This window comes from Brienomyrus brachyistius, chromosome 20 (genome assembly GCF_023856365.1).
Source record: "Brienomyrus brachyistius isolate T26 chromosome 20, BBRACH_0.4, whole genome shotgun sequence".
NCBI classification, from domain to species: domain Eukaryota; kingdom Metazoa; phylum Chordata; class Actinopteri; order Osteoglossiformes; family Mormyridae; genus Brienomyrus; species Brienomyrus brachyistius.
Genome location: NC_064552.1, coordinates 8,894,544 through 8,916,080, shown reverse-complemented (window position 1 = coordinate 8,916,080; position 21,537 = coordinate 8,894,544). Strand labels below are relative to the sequence as shown.

The following is a 21,537-nucleotide window of genomic DNA, read 5'->3' as shown; positions in this document are numbered from 1 at the left end:
ACCGCTTAGCTTCCTCGAGGAAGATGACAGACAATAAAGGGGGCAAAACAAAAAGCAGCAAGAACACAAATAGCTAAGAAGTGACGAGAAACAGAGCGTGACACACGCTGATGCAGGTGAAAAGGGAAGTTCGGCAGTTTCAGGAAGCTGGGGGGGGGGGGGGGGTGTCTCTAGATGTCAGGGCAGCAAATGGCCCCACACCTGATAATTTTCACTTCATCAACAGACACTCCGCAGGCCACAGGGTAAAACAACACGCATGTCGCATTTGGTTCACAAAACAAGTACTGCATCGCAGGGGACATCAGTGTCACGTCGGGAGGCGGTGGGCCGCCGACGGCCGTAAAGTCGTCGATGGGCGGCTTTCTGGAACCGCATCTGCTGCCATCTTGTCTTTCTCCACTTCTGTTCCGTACTGCGACAAACTGCCAATCCCTCAGTATCATGGCGTTTTTGGTTAAGTGTAAGTATCGTGCTTTTAATAAGAAATGCATCAATGAAATATTTTTATATTTGTGATATTTATTTTTTGTTAACAGTGGTACCTAATAGATAATTAATACTGCGACTTGACTGCTTTTTCTTTTTAAAGACTGCAGTCCTTATTTTATGTTAAGTAAGATGAAATGAAATATTGTGGGGAAAAAAAAGAGCACTAATGTTGTAAAATAACAGGGAATTCCTGTTCTGTGTATATTATTTTTAAATTCGCATTTTAATGGTATCAATTACGCCTCTGGATGTTTTGATGCACCGTCTGTTCTACATTATATAGGAAAACGGGTAGAATGTAATGTACACAGTAGAGAAATGCAAATAGAAGAAGTTTCACACCCAGGCGGCACTGATAGCAGCAAATGGACAAACTCTAAGTGCGCCATGCATGCCAGGTCATCTGTTAGTGAGACCTTTACCTGATCGACAGGTACTGGGGCTGCGGGCTACGAGACATGTAGGTGAGAGGGCTGGCTTGGGCTCGAGCCAAACTGGAGCAACCAAGGACAAAATTAGAGATCAAAGCAAATTACGGCAAGCGGCGAACCGAGCCCAGAAGTCAGATAACGAGCCAGGGAACAAGCCAGCCATCAAACTCAAACCAAACCAAAATTCTGAGCTAAATGGAACCTGCCAGTATGCCAAAACTAAGAGGACTGTAAACAGAAAAGAAGTGTGGATCGGTGTGATCTTAAATAAACGGATGGACTGATAGGTGTAGGCGATTAATGGCCATGGAGGAAACTCATGAACTGGATTCTACACCAGATGTGACACAGATTGATGGCTAAATGACTCAAAGGTTACTGCTAAGCGTACTGACATGATGTGTGGCCACGTGACAAAACAAATGCATCAAGCTGCTAAAATCGCACCCTAATAATAATTAGCGATGAGGCATTAAGTGATGGAATACTAACATTTGAGCATAGTAAACAAATATCAAATTAAGATAAGTGTGCCGGCATTGTATGCGCAGGGCAACCTGCCATTCCAGGCACTGGCCAGCCCACCATTTTGTTTCCCCCCAGAAATCGGCGATATTTCATGAGACGGAATCGATTTTTTTTTGGTGGCTCCCACAGTGGAACGTTTATAAGCTGCCACCATACCGCAGCAGTCAGCAGGTGAATGGAGTGAACGGTAGGCATCGTCCATTAGCGAATGCTGAAGACAACAAAGGAAAACAGGAGAAGGGGACTCGCAAGCCTGGGCGCACAGCATCTCCGCGCCGTAATAATACACCAGGGGTGTGTGTCTGCGGAAAGTGCACGGCGTGAGCCAATGTGCCCCGATTCATTAGCTCCTTGGCAACTGCCGAAAGGTATCATGGGAAACGCTCCCTCTGGGCTCCCATCGACTGAGATCACAGCGGCTATGAGTGCAAGCTGTTTCCCCCGGCACCCCTCTTGTGCCGGCCGAGCTGACTTTGCGGATCGGGGAAGGATTGGAAAAGGATCACAAGATCTCGCTGGCGCCCCGGATGCTTTGGATATGGAGTGCCAGTACTGCTTAATGTTGAAAGCAAAGGCAAATGGTGAGAGGCTGGGCTGTTCGAGTTGTCAGGAGTGGAGGGTGGCAGCAGTCAAAGTAAAAAGTTAAAATTTTATTAATCAAGGTTAGTTGAGGTGCGCTGGAGTTTTACTTATGCAAAATTGTTCTGTCGGCAGAAGAAAAAAATGATTGGTTCAGAGAGATGACCAATCAAATTGTAGAGCAGGTGGGTCCAAGCAACTAGAGGAGGCCAGACCAAGACATTTGATTGGCTGGTCAAACGTATTCTAGATGCTTGGACCCACCTCCTCTACAATCTGATCGGTTATCTTTCTGAACCAATCATTTTTTTCCTTCAATCCTCAGAACATTTTTTGTGTAAGTAAAACTCCCATGAGCTTAGTTGAGGCCCCTTTTTGGAGGATGTCCCTGTACTTCAGCCCAGGGAAACCCGTTCATCCTTGCACTAAAGTGGCCCAGGTTGAATGTGATACGTTCCAGCTTCAGTTTGGAAAGAATCATCAAATGCAAGAAACGCCAAGCGCTGGTACACAAGAAGGTGAATATTTATGGAGCATGGAGCTCAGTTTTTTGTCAGTGTTCTATATCCCAAATTATCTGTGTATGATCCATTATTGCCCCAGCGCATAAGACAAATAATTTATGGATTTTTTTTTTGCGTGTTTCGTGAACTTGCTAAGTTTCATAAGCTTTCAGAGCGGAAGAAATTGCATTGCACCAAAATCGCTTCCGATGCCTGTCGATGGAAAGTGGATTACATCTGAATTGCATTGTGCTTATAAATATTTCATTTCGGCTTTACACTTGACTTGTTTTCGGCAGATTTCCGTAATTGATTTTTCATTTTTTTTTTGTTGTTGCTCGTTTTGATGTGGAGTGTGGAGTAGGGGCTCGATAGTGGCACTCCTCACCCCCCCCCCCCCAAGTGGCAAACTGGCTGACAGTCGGCTGTCCCCATTTCTTTATGTGGCTGGATTTTCAGTAGCTCTTCTTAGGCTATGCTTTGGCGATGATGAGCTCGGCAGCCTGGCCGGTAAAGATGGGGCCTTGCACATGGAAAGTTCTAGAACTGTAAATGTAAAGATGTACTGGCAAGGAAAAGTGTGTGTGTCATTGTTTGCTAAGTGTGTAATTGTGGGTGATCGAAAAGGGGCACTCAGGACCTCAAAAGACGGGCACTATCAACAGGGGCGCCGCTAAGGGGGGGAAAGTTGGGACAATTCTAAGGGCCCACGCCCTTTAGGGGCCCCCAGAGATCTGAATGGGTGTGGTAGGGGGGCCCAACCTCATATTTTGTCATAGGGCCCAAAATTGCTAGCGGCGCCCCTGACTATCAATCATCCATGGCGCACAGGGCAGGTGTTCAGCTTCCGCCTCCCACGTCATGATGCGTGATGCCAGAAGTCAGGTGGAACGTAGCTATTCCCCTCAGCTGTAACTATTACTGTACCTTGCGTGACCTTGAGCGCCTTACCACTTTTGTTGCACATAAAAAAAAAACAGTATTGTCAACATTATTTTTACATTTTTACAGTTGTATTAGAATTCGTCCCCCTGAGATTACAGTGCCTGTACGTATAAATAAACCTCTAAAGTGAATATCATGTTGCTGCTATGCAAAATAAACGTAGCTACCTAAGTGTCGTTTACTAACGTTAACTACACATGACATTCATTAGGCGATGGCAGCCTAACCAGCTCGCTTCACTAATAGTGGCTTCCCTGAGTTGTGTGCCTCTGAAATGGAGCGATGGCGCCATATTGAGGTTGTCGGGACTGTGGCGAGGCTTGACAAAGGAGGGTTGAGCAGCTATGCATATCACACTTGTCACTTTATTGGGACAGGCAGTGCGATGTCGGATGTGCTTTATGCCGGTGCTGTATCTAGGAGGAGAGCCATCCACGTCACAATACAACAGTGTGAATCGGCAGAGTGCAGTATGAATCAGCAAGTTGGGTCACTGTACTTGTGATCTGAAGGTTATTGGTTCAAATCCCGTCCTAGGCTGAATTGTCACTTGTCCATTTGGCTCTTGTATGAGGCCCGTCTCCTACAGAGGTGCTGGATAAATGTGCTTATGCTCCTTGCTTCACTCTCAGCCGTACATATGTTTGCGTCTCAAAGGAGAGCTAAATAGGATATGCAAAGACTAAAGACTTGCACCGTATTTATACAAATGACAAATAAGGGATCATTTCAGTATGATGTTCTGCTGGCCAAGGTTGGCTCACTGAGCCAGATGTCTCCTCAGTTTTACAAAAAAAAAAAAAAGACTCCTTGGGTCCGGTGACATGAGGGTAGGTGGACTCACGTGAGTAAATGTCAGGCGGGGCCGCGATATTTAATCTGCTAGCGGTGTGGGGTAGCGATAGGACCTAGGGCGGCTCGCTCGGGCTGGCTGCCAAGTGCTGCCAGGCTGATACCGAGCTGGCCCTGGGGGACAGCGCTGCGTCGGGGACCTGCACACCACCAGGCTCCATTACACCCCCGCCGCTGGCTTTACAGCAGCCATGCTGCAGTCCTGTTGACAAATGCCGACCAAAGTATCCTACTCCTTATGAATCGCCACGCTTAGGGTCTGGCTTTCTGTCCCATGGTTACTATCCTTCCTGACCATCCATCTTCTGACCCGATCCTGCTTTTCCTCAGCTCCCGCTGGATGTCCGAGGGCATGGGCCATACCTGCAGTCTGTAATATTGAACCATGAATTTCCATAACTCGGTTGCAGTATCTGGCCTTCATTAAGGAATCTTTGGTGTGAACCCACACAAATAGGAATCCCGATTGATATGTCACTGTTTATTCCCCCACAGCATTAAGCCAAGGACCTGTCTTCGTCCAGGGATGTGCAAAAGTTGTTTTTGATTTATATATTTTTATTCTAGGATTTATCGATTTAAGATGTCTGTTTTTTTTTTTTTACTTGAATATTAATAAAAGTCGTATATTAAATTATACAGAAGAGAGCAGCATCGATATTCATCAAAGATTCAGAAGGCAGAGACTGTAAAATGTTTTCAGTTATGGCGAGGTGAAGCAGCTCACTTTAGGACCAAGCAAGGTTGTTCTCTTTTCACGAGTTGTAAACGTGACCAGTGAGTGTACAGGAGCCGTTTTCAGTGCTCCGGGCGGAGCCAGGGTTCAGGGCCTGGAGTAGGCATGCTTACGTGAATTTTAATTCAGTTACAATTTACTGCCCATTTTCAGAACCGACTCGCGCTCAGAATGCATGAGCGCAGAGTACATGAACGCGGGATACCTTCGTTTTAACTGCATGATCAGGGGAGGGTCGAAACAGAGCCTGTGCGGAACACAAAGAAGAGATAATGAGCAGATTTAGAGGAAAATGGAGGAAGGGAGGGATGTCCACCCGGCTGGTGTGGGGTTTCCGTTTCACCAGTTTCACTGAACTCGCCACGAATCTCACGTTGAAGCACACTCAGGCAATCCTGCAGATGTGTCACTATATGAGTAACCTTGAAATTAATTGCAGAAGGTTTAAAACCCCCCCCTTCTGCGTCGGTTACTGAGGCTCAGCACAGTGAGCGGTTCACACGGACACACTCAATGAGTCAGGGACGTCGCTGTGAAACACCACGTCTGCCGTGCGATGGGCTGCTTCGAGACGATCTCTGTCCCGCTGGGATTTTTCAGGATTGTCGTATCCAGCGACAGCGATTAACTTCAGGGGTCCTGAAATTGAGGCCGTTGTCTAGATGACCGTGTCCCCCCCCCCCGTGTTACGGATGTTATTGTGGGGTAGAGGGTGACGGGGGGGTGATTGGTGGGTTGGGGATCTCTAACAAGAGCACAATCTACTTGTGATTAGGACACATACTGGCTGGAACAATCACCAGCTGACCATCTTTCCCTAATAGGCCCCATTATCCGCTGCAAATCTCTGACTCCGTTACCCAATAAGAACATCGAGAGTTGACCATTTAACTTCTGTTAGTTTTATCAATTTAACTGCTCTATCGGTTTTGAAAACAAAGAGCTACCTTAGGCTATGGTCGGCATGGAAACGGGGCATGTGCTTCTTTTTCGTTTTTTTTGTGAAATGATTCATGTTTTTCTCTAACTGTCTGCCTCTCTCTCTCTCTCTTTCCTACTCCTTACTGCAGGAAGTGGAGGTTAGTAGCCATCCTTAAATTTGTCCCGTGCTTGTGTTTTTGTCCTGTGATGTCTGGGAAATGGGAACCCTTTCGTGCCACTGTGGGTTGCAGATGTTTTCCTTTCGCTCGAATCGTGGGCAGGTGATGTCTCCACCAGACGGATGCAAGTACTGCAGATTCTCCCAGTGGCGCCCAGATAGGGTGACCGCATCTATAAGGCAGAGTCGACATGCTCCAGGCAGATGTTGAAGACACAGCGATACCATTGGTTTTTACCGTAAACTGTCCCACCAGGTGGTTCAGAGTAAATCAATCAAATTATTGTTGATTTTATACCCAGTCCGTTGCTCACAGATTAAAGGCCCAGGAAAGACATTATGGCTGTGGGACTTTGGGAATCTCTCGAGGGCGATATAATGAGAATACTGGGGAACTCCTGGTGCCGTGTTTATGAAGGCATTGGTTTGTCCAGAGGGACATCTCTGCTGGAGTTACACTGCCACATGCTCTATTTTGGATCTCTGTTTTTGCACCATCATCACTGGAGATGCAGTCAAAAAACGTCAGCTGAGTTGCACCAAAGCACTCTAACTCCCAGGAGTTGGAGGGGAAACAGCAAGGGGAGGATTTCCACTCAAATATTTTTTTCTGATCCACATACCGCAGGCCCCAGGTTCTCCTGACGCAGGAATCTTTGGCCCTTGATGCAATCTGTCAAAAGGCTGCTAGCGTCTAACAGTCGAGATATGAAGCGCGAGCTAAGTTTAGCTTCTTGCTAATTCTTCCACGCTGTAAAATTTTTTGTTAACGATTGGTAGAGGCCCGGCATACTTTAAAATGGTTTGGAAATGCGATATGAAAAGGGTCGATCTGATCGCATTTTCCAGTAGTTTTGGAAAATTGCACAATTTTGCTGCATAATTAATGTGCTCAAGAGGATTTTGATGCAGATTGCCAGTTTTGTCATGTGTAAGCCTCTATCCAGTAACCTAATAAAAAGCATTTCCCATTTCCCAGATACGTTTCCATCCATTGTTTGGTCAGCAGTTATTGTTGTCGGATTGTTGTCGCTGCTTTGCATGACCCACATGACTTATCATAAGCGTAGTGCTTCCCCGAACATCAGTCTCCCTGACTTTTGCATCATTCATTTCATATGCTGTGTTACCCACCATGGAGGTAATGTTATTAAAGCTCTGCTTCTCTTAATTTCCCTTTAGGATGATTACATCCGAACTCTGGATGAAAACCAAGGCTCTGAAGAAAGTAAGTAGAAGGTTCAAAAGATGAAGCCATAGCAAGAGTGCTTTAGCGATACGACGCTTTCCCAAACTTCAGTCACCATTGCCGATTTAGCCCTACATGTAGTTCCTGTTATTCCGTTGTTGAATGTTATAAGCGGAACAGTTTGTGTTCAGGAGAACTCAGGAGGAAAATTAAGATTTACACTTGGAGCATTCATCCATCCATCCATTTTCCAAACTGCTTATTCTATTGGGTTGTGGGGGGTCCGGAGCCTATCCCGGAAGCAATGGGCACGAGGCAGGGAACAACCCAGGTTGGGGGGCCAGCCCATTGTAGGGCACACTCACACACCATTCACTCACACATGCACACCTATGGGCAATATAGCGACTCCAATTAGCCTCAGCATGTTTTTGGACTGAGGGGGGAAACCGGAGTACCTGGAGGAAACCCCACGACGACATGGGGAGAACATGCAAACTCCACACACATGTGACCCAGGCGGAGACTCAAACCCGGGTCCCAGAGGTGTGAGGCAACAGTGCTAACCACTGCACCACCATGCCACCCCCCACTTAGAGCATTCCTCCTTTGTAATTCATGTTGAAAAGTTCCACCATTGCCTATGTAAACACTGAATTTAGGCTGGGAGGAGACTTCTGATACCACTGGTCAAGGATGACTAATAGAAGGAGCTTCTAATTCTGACCTTTTAAGGTGACATCTGGCAAGCGAAACCCAATTAAACGCCGATTTAGATGTTATTGTATTTCATCAGAGTTTATTCTTTTTGTGCAAATAAAGTTTCTGTGCAGTGAGGTAGACCTGAAGAATATATGGTGTGTGAAATGTAAAAATTTCTGTCATTCATTGTGTTGAGTATTGCCATTCCTTCACACGCCTGAGTTTCACCCACATGGAATAGCCAACAACCCCCCCACCTGAACACCAAGTTGACTCTACTGGTTTCTGGTCGTACGCCTCTTCTGCGTCACCACTTAAGCTACTTGGACCCTTGGAATGCTCACTTTGTTGCGAAAGCTTGTCTCTCTTCGTTGACCTTCGTTTCTGAGATTCCGTTAGCAATTTGGCTTTTAGAAACGACCTTCGGCAACCTGATCTTCGCCTGCTGACTTCTGACAACACATAGTAGCCTATTCGTAGTTTTTACAGGGAAAGGGAGACATTAGAATATTCAGCACATGCAACCTTTTATTGTTCTGCAGAAATGCAAGAGTGCTTACATGGGAATTTTTTGGGAATTCACTGCGGTCTTAAGGTGCCTTTGGGACTATGCAGTATCTCATGGGCGACAGAGACATATGAAATAGCTGTGAGCAGGAGATGCTGTGGAGACCACAAGCTGTACATTCAGCCTGTTCCATGTACATTCTGCAGTAACATCTGCTCCTTCGCGACACTCGTTACCGGCAAAAGGGACATCTGTGTTTTCTGGGGGTGGTATGATTTGCAGGCGATGGACCCATGAGGCCTACATTTCAGCTCCTTGTCGACATCTGAAGCCTCAAGTCAGTTCTATAAAAAAAAAAAACTACCAGGGCTCCTCTACAGCTCGAGAGTGAGTGTGATACAGCGTGTGATAACGACATTGTCTGTGGTGTCCCAGCTGGTGAGGGACCTTCACGGGATGACTGCCCTGCCTTTCAGCCTGCCCACTTACCCGATCGCTCCCGTGACCCCCCCCCCCCCCCAGGTGTGCAGTGGGAGCTCCTTCCAAGGCAGGTTTTGGAGAGTGGAAGCTAAATGTGCATTGAGAAGAGCTCCACTCACACTGACGGTGCTCATTTTCATAGCATTGATCTCTCTCCCAGGGGGGGTCGACTCAAACTAAACTCATTCATCAGTCTCCCTTTCATCCCTGATTCGTGATGGCACTGGGCAAGGGAAGGGGGGCTTCCGAGAGTTTTCTCACATATTTTGGGCCCCCATCAACACATGCCTCTGGACCTCCAAGTGTCCTAGCTGGGTCAGATTCCTTGTGAGGTGGTGACCACGCCCCCCCTGTGCCTTACCGAACTTCACATCTATCTTCATGAGCATATGACCCACAGCACGACAGAAGTCACACGCGTGCTGTCAGCCTACCTCTGATGTTGTTGGGATGTGCTGTAATAACATCCACCTGTACTTGGCATTAAAACCTGCAGTATCAAGATGCCTAAACGCTACATGGTGTATAACATTGTGCAGAACATGGCCGCGCATGATCAGTTTTGTGAAATATTTTTCCCGTGGCTTACTATCCATCACTGTCAGCCACTGCCAGCCAGAACAGGACAGAATGACTGGGAGAGGATGACGTTTTTTTCAAAATTCAGAGTATTGTTCATTTTGTGAACAAAGGTTTTAATTACGTAGCTTAACTTGGTAAACCAGATTCTGCCATTTTCATACTGTTTTATGGATTTGCTCATTGAGATACACAGCAAATTTACAAAAAAAGCTGCTGTAATTTTCTCCAGTCATGTCTATTCTAAAAGAAACTTGTAAAATGCGCACACTGATTTAGTTAAGAACTACTAATTATGCATTACAATATGAACTATCCGTGTAACAACACTAATTGCAGCACAAGTAGAAATGGATTCATCTGTCATATAAAATATGAATGGTCCTTTGTCCTGATCTTTGTGAGAATGCTGCCCGTTTAACATAAAATCATTTCAATTTAGTCTGAAGCTCTTTCCTGCTCTTCGAAAAGCTTTCACTGTGAACAGGTTGATTGTTTCCTGCACGACACACCCGGCGAAAATGTTCGGCGTCAGTCACAGAGCAAGAATTCATTTTACGAGGCTTCTTAAGAATCTGTGTTAGGAGAATATCAGAGGACTCGGAATGAGCTAGAAGCGTTAAATTGATGGGTTTCGCTTTGATGCTGGAAACCTCCGTATAACGTTTTTTTTAAATCAGGTTAATGAATAGGTCCGTAGAGATTTGGCTGTAGCTTAGCCTTAGTGCGGCTGTTTGTTTATCAGGAAATTGCTTCAGGCTTTAAAATTATAATGGAATCTGGATGTCCTGGTTAGTCAGTGGATCATGGAGGACCATGAATTGTGGAAAAGGATAAATGCAATGAAACGGTGAAATTGCACCAGCTCTTAATATTGTTCGAATCTGTCCTGTTTGACGTCGTGCTCCACTAAGCTGGATTTGGGGGTGTAATTCTGCTTGCCGTGTCCGGGAGCCCAGGACATCCATTCTGCGGAATGTTCTTTGTGACACGCCAGGGGGAGGGCGTGTGTGTGTGTGTGTGTGTGTCTGCAGTTGGGGGTAGGGGTGTGGGGGTAAAAGGGGGGGGGGGGGCTGGAAATTACAGTCCAGAATTCCTACTATCAACAAAGTGTGCTTGTTTCTATGGAAACACCATCCTGTCGAGATTAGCTGTAAGCTATGGAAACCTGCTCAGCAAAGTAAAACGTCTATAGTCTGCTTCTGCCGTCTTCAGCATAATGTTGCAGGCGCAGAGGAGACTGCGGACTGCTTTTGTCTGTGAGGAGAGGCTGTTTTGTCAGGCCGGGTCCCTCTGAATGACTGCTTTCAATGCTCTCGGCCATATTCACAGATGCCATGGGCTCGTCACGGTGGCGAGACCACGACTTTCCGCTTTTGGCTGCAAACATAATCCATTTGGGTTCTCACCGCTCATCGTCAAGGCTCACTGCTGTCACGCCCCCCCCTCCCCCGCCTCTGGGGATGGAGGACAAGACAGATGATGCCAAACCTCCTTGTCCTTGGCTTTTCCAGGGGTGCGGTCAGTGTAATCACATGGAGGGGAAATGGTAACATTATGCTGGATGCGGAGGACACATACACACTCACATGGGACCATTTCTAGATTTGTTGCCCTGATCTGGGTATTATCCCCTCTTCATTGTTGAAGGACAGACCCTCTGGCTCAGCCTACCAACCTCACCAATAAAGTCCATGGGTGTCTTCCAGACCAATGGAATGCCATTACTTCCCATATTATGCTGATCCATCAATGTAAATAAGATTAGGGCCGCTGACCCCTGCTGGAGGAGAGAGTGATAGGCAACCAGGGAGAAGGGATCAACTTTTGTCAGAGTCTCAGGTCCATTAGAGGCTAGTGTGCCAAGGCCACAATGCTATGCTGATGGCTTATCCTGGTACCGGCAGGACTCTCAAAGCATAGTGCGACATTCTGGCTTTCCTGGGCAGCTCCCATTGGACAAGGGCCAAGTATGACCTTACTCTAATTGGTGATTTCATTACCGTGATATTTAGGAATGGCTGCCCATGTCTGGAAGGTTGTGGGTTCGAACCCTAAGGTCAACAGCGTTATAATATTATTGTTGGGTCCTTGAGCAAGGCCCTTAACCCCAGTTGCTCTGGTGATGCTGTCTGACGCTGCTCTCTGGCTGTAGAGCAGCGTAGTCTTCAGCAGATTTGCTCCTTGGTTGCTTCTCCTGTCCTGTGATGGATCCACGTCACCAAGTGAGCCACCAGCCCATGGCAGCCCATTTTCCCGTGCCCTCCCTCTTAACAGGCTTCATCCTTTCACTGGAAGGATTTTATTTTATGAAGCAATCATTTATCAAGCAACATGGTATTTGTGTTTCAAGCATGCAGCCTCGGAGAGAGGATCCTGAATTTGAAAAATTGGTTTAATTTTCTTCTGGGTCACATGACTACACACAACTGTTAAAAGTAACAGAGCATTAAAAACCTCTAGCTGGCACAATCTAATACATTCACATCTTCATATAAAACTGAGGCACGATACTCCTGATATATATTATAGTTCCCAATTATAATATTGTAATATCTCTGTCTGTCTGATATTTACACAGTTATAAGTATTTATTAAAATATTGTATATTTTATGTCTAGTAATGTCTATGTGAGGTTATGATTCAACGATCCTAGGTGTACGGTTCTGACCCAAACCCCTCCCACCCTTACAGGCGTAGACACCACCAAGGACCCCTGCCAGAAGGTGAAATGCAGCCGACACAAGGTGTGCGTGGCCCAGGGCTACCAGCGAGCCATGTGCATCAACCGCAAAAAGCTGGAGCACAGGTCAGTGGACGCTAGGTCACCCATGCGACACTAGGGCGGTGCTATACCTGAGGAGCCCATCCGATACAGTTAGCTTTAGCTAACATGCTAAGTCAATTCCAGCCCCAGACCTGTTACTGTCTCAGTGCTGCTCATGTTGGTTCCATTGTCAACGGTGTTTTTTGTAACACTTTAAATGTCACTTTCACAGCCAATGACGGTAGTAATAATGTACAGTAAATAATTGACAGGTGACAAAAAAATGAACTGGGGGGTACAATACAGAGATACATGCAACATGTCGTCGCCATGGTGAAATCGGTACTGAACGGGAGAGGGGCCTGGAAGTGAGTTTTCGTTTTACAGGGTGGTTCAGGGAAAATGATTAATATTCATGAAAGAAGCTACCTGATTGGCCAGTGAATGTATTCCCATCGGTATGTGCTACCTGTTTTTTAGGGTGGTTAGCGGAAACTCATTAATATTTACAAGAGAAGCTACCTTATTGGCGGGTGAATTCTGCCTAAGGCATTCTCCGGCCAATTAGGTAGTGCTTCTCTCATGAATATTAATGACTTCCCAAGAACCACCCTGTAAAATTAAAATTCGCGGGCTGCAAAACTGCCATCTCACATGCGAATCCAACGTGCCGGAGCCGCAGTGACGCGCCGCGACACTCTCACCTGAGGCATCTTCGGCATCAACCTCGCGGCTTCGCTTCCAGCAACACCGTTACGCTACTGTCATTTTCTTTACTCACACCTTAAAAGACATATCATGTTGCCGGAATTAACCCAGGAGTAACGTGTTTTCGTGTATTTCTCCTCAGTGTTAAAAAAGGAACAGCACTACAGCATTACGGTACTACGAATCTAGGCGTGATCTCGTATTAATAGCGTGCTGATTTAGTTCTTTCATAAAACAAGACAGTAAGCTAGCATATAATCAGAAAGAAAGTAATGGAGTGGAATATTATTACCTAGGACGTGCGTCACGCTGACAGAAATTTATATTCTTTAATAAAGAGCTTTATCTGGGGGAGACTGTCAGACAATTCCCTCCCCGCGTGTGAGAGGAAGACTCGCTGCCCAGTCTCCTGCCGGCACGAAGCGCACGTCTCAATAAGTGAAGCGAGGCTCTCAAAGGCACAGGCTGTGAAGCGTCGCCGTGCCCGTGAAGTAGGACAGTCTCGGGATTAAGCTCCCCCCTCCTCTCGCCTCTGCGAGAACGAGAGAGAAGCGTTATTAAATCTCGCGTCTTGGGTCTGTCCGTGACATCCCAACCGGCATACCCCCCGACACAGGGGGACAATAACGGCGGCATTTGTTGTGACACACTGGTAACGGAGTCCGTTCCGAGGAGGCCTTCCAAGCCTCAGGAATGTCCCGCGGCATCGCTTTCCCAGTTCTCACGCCTGCCTTCCCTCCTTACCCCGTTTCCCCTTAGGATCAGGCAGCCCGCGACCAAGCCGCACGACGGCGGCTGCAAGCCATGTCTAGCCGCGGCCTCCGCCCCCGTGTGCGGCTCCGACGGTCACAACTACGCCTCTCAGGTAACTGCATGAAAAATGAGCGCCCTCCTACTTTTCTATCTCCCCATCTCCCTTCTTCCTTTCCATTTACCGTTTTTACATGTGGGAAGGTGCGTTAATGTATAAATTACCCGCCGGGGCTCTCGGCCTGTCACCCGGAGCGAGCGGACAGGCGCGTGAGATTTATGCGAGCCTGTGATTAATGGCCGCGCTTGACGTGAACGCCGGCGGTGCGGCCCAGCTAGCGCCGGTCCCTTTTATTGATTTATGTATTGTTTTTAATTTTGACCTTGTTGGGGAGGTGGCTGTCCTCTTCAGTCCCCCCACCCGTCGTAGTGTCTCATTTGAATGAGCGTTTTTTTCCTGTCTTTCCCGGCGGTCACCTCTATAAATATTTTATCTGGGTCCAGGGTACGCCTCAGTATTTTGCCTGAGGTATGAAAAAGATGCGGGCGGCCAGGTGTTTGCTGCAGGCTGTCACGTGTGTCTGTCTGTCTGTCTGTCTTTGTGAATGTGTGTGTGTTTGTCCATCTGCCTGTTTGTGCATGTGTGTGTGTATTTGTTCATATGCCTGTTTGTGCATCTATCTATCTATCTATCTATCTATCTATCTATCTATCTATCTATCTATCTATCTATCTATCTATTTGCCTGTGTGTGTGCCTGTCCATCTATCTGCCTGTATATGTGTGTCTGTGTGTTTAGCGGAGTCTGTGTTCTTGCCTGAGCAGGGGTGTGTGTGTGTGTCCGTGTGTGTTTGTTTGAGCCAGTCCTCACAGCCTCGGAAGGATACCTTCTGTTGGCACGCCGCTTTCAGTGTGTCATCGCTGCGTTATCAGGGGTCTGCGTGTGCACACCCACGTGCCTGAGCGGGGGTGTGTGTATGTGTGTGCGCGTTTGTCCGAGCCGGTCCTCGTTGGCCTAGGAAGGGTCCCTCCAGTTGGCCGCCTGTCTCGCTGTTCCGGTGTGTGCCCCCACGTGCCTGAGCGGGGGTGTGCGTATGTGTGTGTGTCGCAGTGTAAGCTGGAGCAGCAGGCCTGCCTGACAGGGAAGGAGCTGAGTGTGAAGTGCCCTGGCCAATGCCCCTGTGCCCCCGGGGGCACACCCACTCCTGACCCCGAGGCCAAACATGGTGAGTGCCAGCGGCCCCCACCCACATTCCCTAACCTCTATGTGCCTTTCTGACCTAGAATTCCTTGGGAACTGCAGAGAGGCGCTCACTTTGAGGAAGACCTTTCAAAGCCTTCAGGTCATGGGTGTAGGCGACGGTTTGATATTGGGGGGGATAGAATTAAATTATTTAAATGCAAAGGTCTGTTTACAGGGGGGGGGATGAAGCCAAATTAAATATCGGGGCCAAACAGCTCTGCCCGTTCATAATTCATCAAGGTTAGATGCAGGAATAAAATGATTCATTTTAGTCTCTGTGACCATCTGATCATTCACTACTGGGGGGGGGTCAGTATCGGCGAATCACAGAGATTACCCTGTGGATTAATTCGTTAGCGGTTTAGTTTTAATTGAAAACTGGCCATATGCTAAATCACTGACTCTGGTGTCAGGTCATTTATTATTTAGTGCGAGAATCCATTATAGCTAAACCTAAACCTACCAACTAGCTCTCCGTATTGATCCTTAGAGGAAAAAACGTTGGTACATTGATGCGCTTTACATTATAGATGACCACATGTAGTGGGTCCAAATGGCTTGGTCTTTATGGAGGAAAATGGGATTTAGGGTTCATTACCCCGAATACACCTATATCGGCAGCCCTAATTAGAGCCGTTAGCGTGCTAAGACCATTCATTAACTGTATGGTCAATGTTCTTTGCATACATGTGATATCACCGTAGCATGCTCTGTAGAGGTGTGTCGATGGTCTATATTGCAAGGGCAGAGTTGGATAATTCAGGTCCAGAGAATAAAAGTCCAGACCAAGATTTTGTTTCAACTAACCAGTTGAGCATAGAGTCACAGTCACAGAGTACTCAACTGGTTGGTTGAAACAAAACTCCTTATTGGATTTTTACTCTCTGAATTATCAAACTCTGTCCAGTGGGTTCTAGGGCTGGCTCACTGCTTGCCTTTCCCCTCAGAGAGCTGCACGGGGCAGGACCTCGCTGACCTGGGAGACCGCCTGAGGGACTGGTTCCAGCTTCTGCATGGAAACGCCAAGCAGAACAACTCCGGCAAGCTTGGAAGCAGCACCGCATCGGGTGAGAATCTCTGGAGGGGCCGTTAACCTTACCTGTTACCCACTGGCATGCCACGCTGGACCTGTGTGGAACCAGGCTCGAGAATGCAATACCAAGGGAACCATGGTGGTCATCACAATTTACCGTTATGTCTAGCCAGCTTCCAACCACTAATCTTGGACAAAGTTGGGTAATTCAGGTCCAGAGATTGAAAGTCCAGACCGGGATTTTGTTTCAACCAACCAGTTGAGCATAAAGAGTCACAGTCACAGATACTCAACTGCTTGGTTGAAACAAATTCGCGGTCTGGACTTTTACTCTCTGGACCTGAATTACCCAATTCGGGTATAGGAATAGGAAATTAACCAGGGGATACCCTGAACGGGATGCTGGTACATCACAGTGCGCCCAAACACATGCTTTTACACTACGGATACCACAGCGATGCCAGCTAGCCTGACTGCATGTCTTTGGACTGCGGGAGGAAACTGGAGTCATTCAGAGGAAACCCGCACGACACGGGGAGAACATGCAAACTCCACACGCAGAGCGGAGGTGTGATTCTAATCCTGGAGGTGTGGGACAGCAGTGCCACCCAGAGTGCCGTCCAGTTTAACAAGCCATGATGTTTGCAGTACTGAAATTCACAAGTAAAATGGTAGCATTAGCATAATGCCAAGCATTTTTATTGAAGCAATTTTGAAATATTTTTAAATTACATTAATTTAATTACCTGGTGCTTTTATGCATCAGACAGAAATAACTTACAATTTTAACACAGGTACTTTCTACAGGAGTAATTTTGGTCAACTAGTTCAAGGGTACGGGAGTTTGGGCTCAGCTGGGTGTTCTGCCAGCATCTTTCAGGCCATGGGTCCGTATCCTGAGGAATTGTTTGACTAGGAGACCCATCAGGACTAAATCCAGCCAAATGGCAGCTGGCCGTCCCAAAACCTCGATTCTCGCTCTATTTCCAAGGAGTGTGAAAGAGCCTGGAAAATGTTTTCTCAAAATATAATCGTTTTTTGTTTTTTTTTATGGCCTTAGTGCCATCGCAGCACAGTTTCTGGCGTAATCGGGATTTTGGGACCATTCATTTCACACCTCTGGATCTCATGTTATGCGGTGGTGTGTAACGTTTGCGGACGTAGGTGGTCTGGTCACCCTGAACAAAGTGTCCACTGAGCGGATCTGTAATGCGAGTCAACCACCTATACATGTTAAGAGATACGCCCAATTTAATTCATTGGAGGGGGGCGGGGGGAGGGCACCATAGCACACAGCTCCCTGGAGGCTAATCTGTGCCTAATAATACATTTTGTGTGCATGTGGAAACCTGTGGTTGCTCTGACCTTATGAGGTGCAAACTCTGAGTGCAAGGAGATTTCTTAAAAAAAAGGATTAAAAAAATGTAGCTCAGAACATTTATTTTATTTTGACAGACGCTTTTGTTCAAAGCGACGTACAGGTGAGCCAAAGGAAAAACCTGTGTTTCCTTTCCTGGTGGAGGTAAAGCTTTCTGAGTTGGCTGACTCTTCAGTATGGTTTTCAGCAGATCATTCGGAGTATAAAAGGTGATGTTTAATTAATTAGCTACCCCCTTTTATCCAAGAAAACTTCATAAAGACATTTTAGTGGAGCAGTTCTTGAGTTTTAGGGCACTATAACTGGACTCCTACTGGGAGTTGAACTGGCAACCTTGGGGCTTGGAGCTGACAGTTCTGCCTCTCTGTTGTTCTCTCCAGTCCTGGATAAGAGCCTGGTGGCAAGCTGCAAGGACTCCATTGGCTGGATGTTCTCCAAGCTGGACACAAACGGAGACTTGTACCTGGACCAGCCGGAGCTTGCCGCCATCAATCTGGACAAGTACGAGATCTGCATTCGGGCTTTCTTCAACTCGTGCGACACCTATAAGGATGGCAAGGTGTCCACCGCCGAATGGTGCCTCTGCTTCTGGAGGGAAAGTGAGTGTCTGCCCCCCTTCCCACATTACCACCCCTCCCCCCCCAACCGTTCACTGTATGTTACCCTCGAGGGGATCACATTCGCCTCTGATTTGCTCGTTTGGGTCATGGGGTCCGGGTGTACAGGCATAAGGTAGTACGGGCACATTTTCTGTGGTTTGGCCCAATGTCACAGAGGACTGCGGGACAGGACAGCTCAGAGCAGAGCCTGCAGGGTAAATGTAGCTAAATGCCTCTTCTACGCTGTGGATTAGTGCTACTGCATCAGTTACAAAGCACCGAAGGACAGCAGCTGAGCACTGGAGGTACACAGAAGGTTGTAAGAGTAATGTGGAGCCAGACCCGCAGCCTGCAGTAGCAACCTTGCACACATGTCATTTATTATTTGCTATATCCAGTTGTTTTTTGTTTTTTGTTATACGGCCATCCCCGGTGTCGAACGTGCACCCTCCTGCCGAGTCATGAGCACGACTCCCACCCACACATGCTCTAACTTAAAGGGATCTGCGTTAAAATGCTGGTGACACTCGGAGTCATGGGGCATCCAATTTCCAACCTCCGCTCTCAAAACGTGCAGCCTGTAACCAGGTAGAAGCCCCCGCCGGCTCCTGGTGCGAGCCGAGGGACAGCGTGGGCGGAAACTGGCTCCTCCACCTTATTAGTCAGCTTCAGAGAGGGTGGGGGGGGGGGCGCTTCCCCAGCGGTTGCATGCAGACCTGTTTGCCTCCACGAATCGACTGTGTACGTGACATGCAGGTATGTGAGGAGAATGCGCAGGATTGGTGTTTGTGTGCAAGGCGAGGCCGTTTTGCATCCCTCCCTTTACGGGATGGGAGTACGAACTGCGGCTGGGTTCTGCGCACTGGAAGCTCATTAAAGATGTAGGAAGCACAGTGACAGAAAGAGGCCGGCATATGCCGCGTGACTGCCCTGAACTCCTGCCGATCCTCCTCAGAGCCCCCGTGCCTGGCGGAGCTGGAGAAGATGCAAGTGCAGGAGGTGATGAAGAAGAAGCCTGGTGAGTATCGGGGGTCTGGTGGGGGTGTTAGGGAGTGCCCACTGTCATTTTTAAAGATTAGTGTTCGTGTTGTATGTTGTTTACAAGCAACATATAAATATGAATGCTGTGGTATGATGTAATGCAGTGGGAGGCATGAGGATGTGTATAAGTGTGGGTGTAAAGCGGAGGGAGGTGTGAGGGTGTGTATAAGCGTGGGTGTAAAGCAGAGGGAGGTGTGAGGGTGTGTATAAGCGTGGGTGTAAAACGGAGGGAGGTGTGAGGGTGTGTATAAGCGTGGGTGTAAAGCGGAGGGAGGTGTGAGGGTGTGTATAAGCGTGGGTGTAAAGCGGAGGGAGGTGTGAGGGTGTGTATAAGCGTGGGTGTAAAGCGGAGGGAGGTGTGAGGGTGTGTATAAGCGTGGGTGTAAAGCGGAGGGAGGTGTGAGGGTGTGTATAAGCGTGGGTGTAAAGCGGAGGGAGGTGTGAGGGTGTGTATAAGCGTGGGTGTAAAGCGGAGGGAGGTGTGAGGGTGTGTATAAGCGTGGGTGTAAAGCGGAGGGAGGTGTGAGGGTGTGTATAAGCGTTGGTGTAAAGCGGAGGGAGGTGTGAGGGTGTGTATAAGCGTGGGTGTAAAGCGGAGGGAGGTGTGAGGGTGTGTATAAGCGTGGGTGTAAAGCGGAGGGAGGTGTGAGGGTGTGTATAAGCGTGGGTGTAAAGCGGAGGGAGGTGTGAGGGTGTGTATAAGTCTGGGAGTGTGAGAATATCATCCTGTACGTCAGGCTGGGTCCACTCCGGTGGGTCTGGCAGGACTCGCAGAAGCTCATTATCCGGACGACAAGCGCGAGCCCCGGATTACTGCGTAATCAGGCCAGGGGATTATAGGGCAGCGCTGGCAGCGGGCCGAGCCAGCGAGCGGATCCGGCTGCCCGGAGTCCCTGAGGAACAGCGCAGGTGCGCGGTGAGAAGCGGGACCTCGATATCCGCGCCATGCTCATTACGTGGCTGCAAAACAAGGGAGCTGCCTCGCCTGGAGGAGGTGTAGTCACCCCCACTGCGGGTATCAGAGGGGCGGCTGAGCCTCTCCCTTATTCACGAGTGGCGAGGGCATGAGGGGGCGCAGAGAGGAATGGAATAAACACTGCGTCGCTACGGCAGAGGGCATGAAGAGGACGATGCTGTCCGAGGGCGTCGCTGCTTCAGTGTGACGCCCTAAAGGCCGTACCGCCACCTCACTCTCTGGAACGTCCCCAGGTTGCCTCACAACATCCACGCCGTCCAATAAAAGCACCTCCAGCTGCGCCACCGCCCCCTCCCCCAAGAACCTGACAAGCCCGATTCTTTTCCAGGGATGTACATCCCCAGCTGTGACGAGGACGGCTACTACAGGAAGCTGCAGTGTGACCGCAGTCGCGCCGAATGCTGGTGCGTCGACCAGCACGGCGGAGAGCTGTCTGGCTCGCGTATCCACGGCATCCCCGACTGCGGTAAGCGGGCATAATGCTGGCCACCCTAGAGTGGAGTTCCCAGGGGTCCTGTCATACGGATGTGGCTGTCCTGTGGAATACTTTTGTTTTTTAAATTAATCAAGCGATATGTGACATGTCTGTGCCTGATAATGGTCTCAGTTTTTATAGTTAGACTGAGGAAAGTGTCTGCTCACTTCAGAGCTGACGATGGGCTAAAATTTGTAACTACAATTTAATACTACCTGAATCAATTTTTTATCTAGCAGTAAGTGATTAAAGAACCACACTTAATGCCCAGTCTCCCCCCTTCCCCTGCTTTTCACTCCCTCAGATGACCATGATGGATATTCAGGGGATTTCGGCAGTGGTGTCGGCTGGGAGGACGAGGAGGAGAAGGAGGCAGAGGAGCCTGGGGAGGAGGTGGAGGAGGAGGAAGAAGAGGGGGAGGTTGGAGAAGCTGATTATGGAGGATATATCTGGTAGAGCGTACCGGGAGCCTGGTCAGCGGCGGCGCTGTGGGGCCGGCGCTCTCTGCGGCAGCGAAGGATCATGGGAACTGAGCGGGCAGGCGATCTTCAACTCTACGTACAGCGTTGACTCTTGGGACGGGGAAGGTTGGGGGGGGTGGGGGGTGGGATGAGCGGGTTTCATCTTAAATATCCGTGACGCTTTGTGTTCTGTTGTGTGTGCAAGGAAGATTTTATTTTCTTTTTTTTTTCCTTGAGCAGTTTGCTTAGCAACCAGAACCACAAACACTTAACTGGGGCATTTTGGAAGCTACAGAATCCGGGGCAAGAGCTGACTACCATGTGCTCGCGTATGCCTCGGCCCGAGGGACATGGGCGTCGTCTCAGTCTTCAAGGTAGCATGCTGGCAGACCTGCCATTGTCTTCAGATCCTTAATGCATCGTCATCGATAATCGCCAGTTTCCACAGATCAAGTGCAAGTCGTAAACATGCAGACCGCGTG

General features: G+C 48.3%; 1 protein-coding gene across 7 annotated transcripts in view; it reads left to right on the top strand.

Annotated features, from left to right (window-relative positions):
- Positions 1-21,172, top strand: part of spock2 (SPARC (osteonectin), cwcv and kazal like domains proteoglycan 2) — a 40,564-nt gene extending 19,392 nt beyond the window's left edge. Inside the window, exons 2-10 of one of the 7 annotated variants that reach the window (XR_007384189.1) lie at positions 7,348-7,393; positions 12,319-12,433; positions 13,859-13,964; positions 14,961-15,075; positions 16,040-16,159; positions 17,884-18,102; positions 19,058-19,294; positions 19,377-19,663; positions 19,705-20,441. Coding sequence is in view for 1 of the 7 variants with exons in the window: in XM_048987754.1 (XP_048843711.1) it covers positions 7,348-7,393; positions 12,319-12,433; positions 13,859-13,964; positions 14,961-15,075; positions 16,040-16,159; positions 17,884-18,102; positions 19,058-19,120; positions 20,448-20,585; positions 20,899-21,050 (1,074 nt within the window). In the remaining 6 variants the exon portion in view is untranslated. The other 6 variants (XR_007384191.1, XR_007384190.1, XR_007384188.1 and 3 more) reach the window with 6 other exon arrangements.
- The last annotated feature ends 365 nt before the right edge of the window (positions 21,173-21,537 follow it).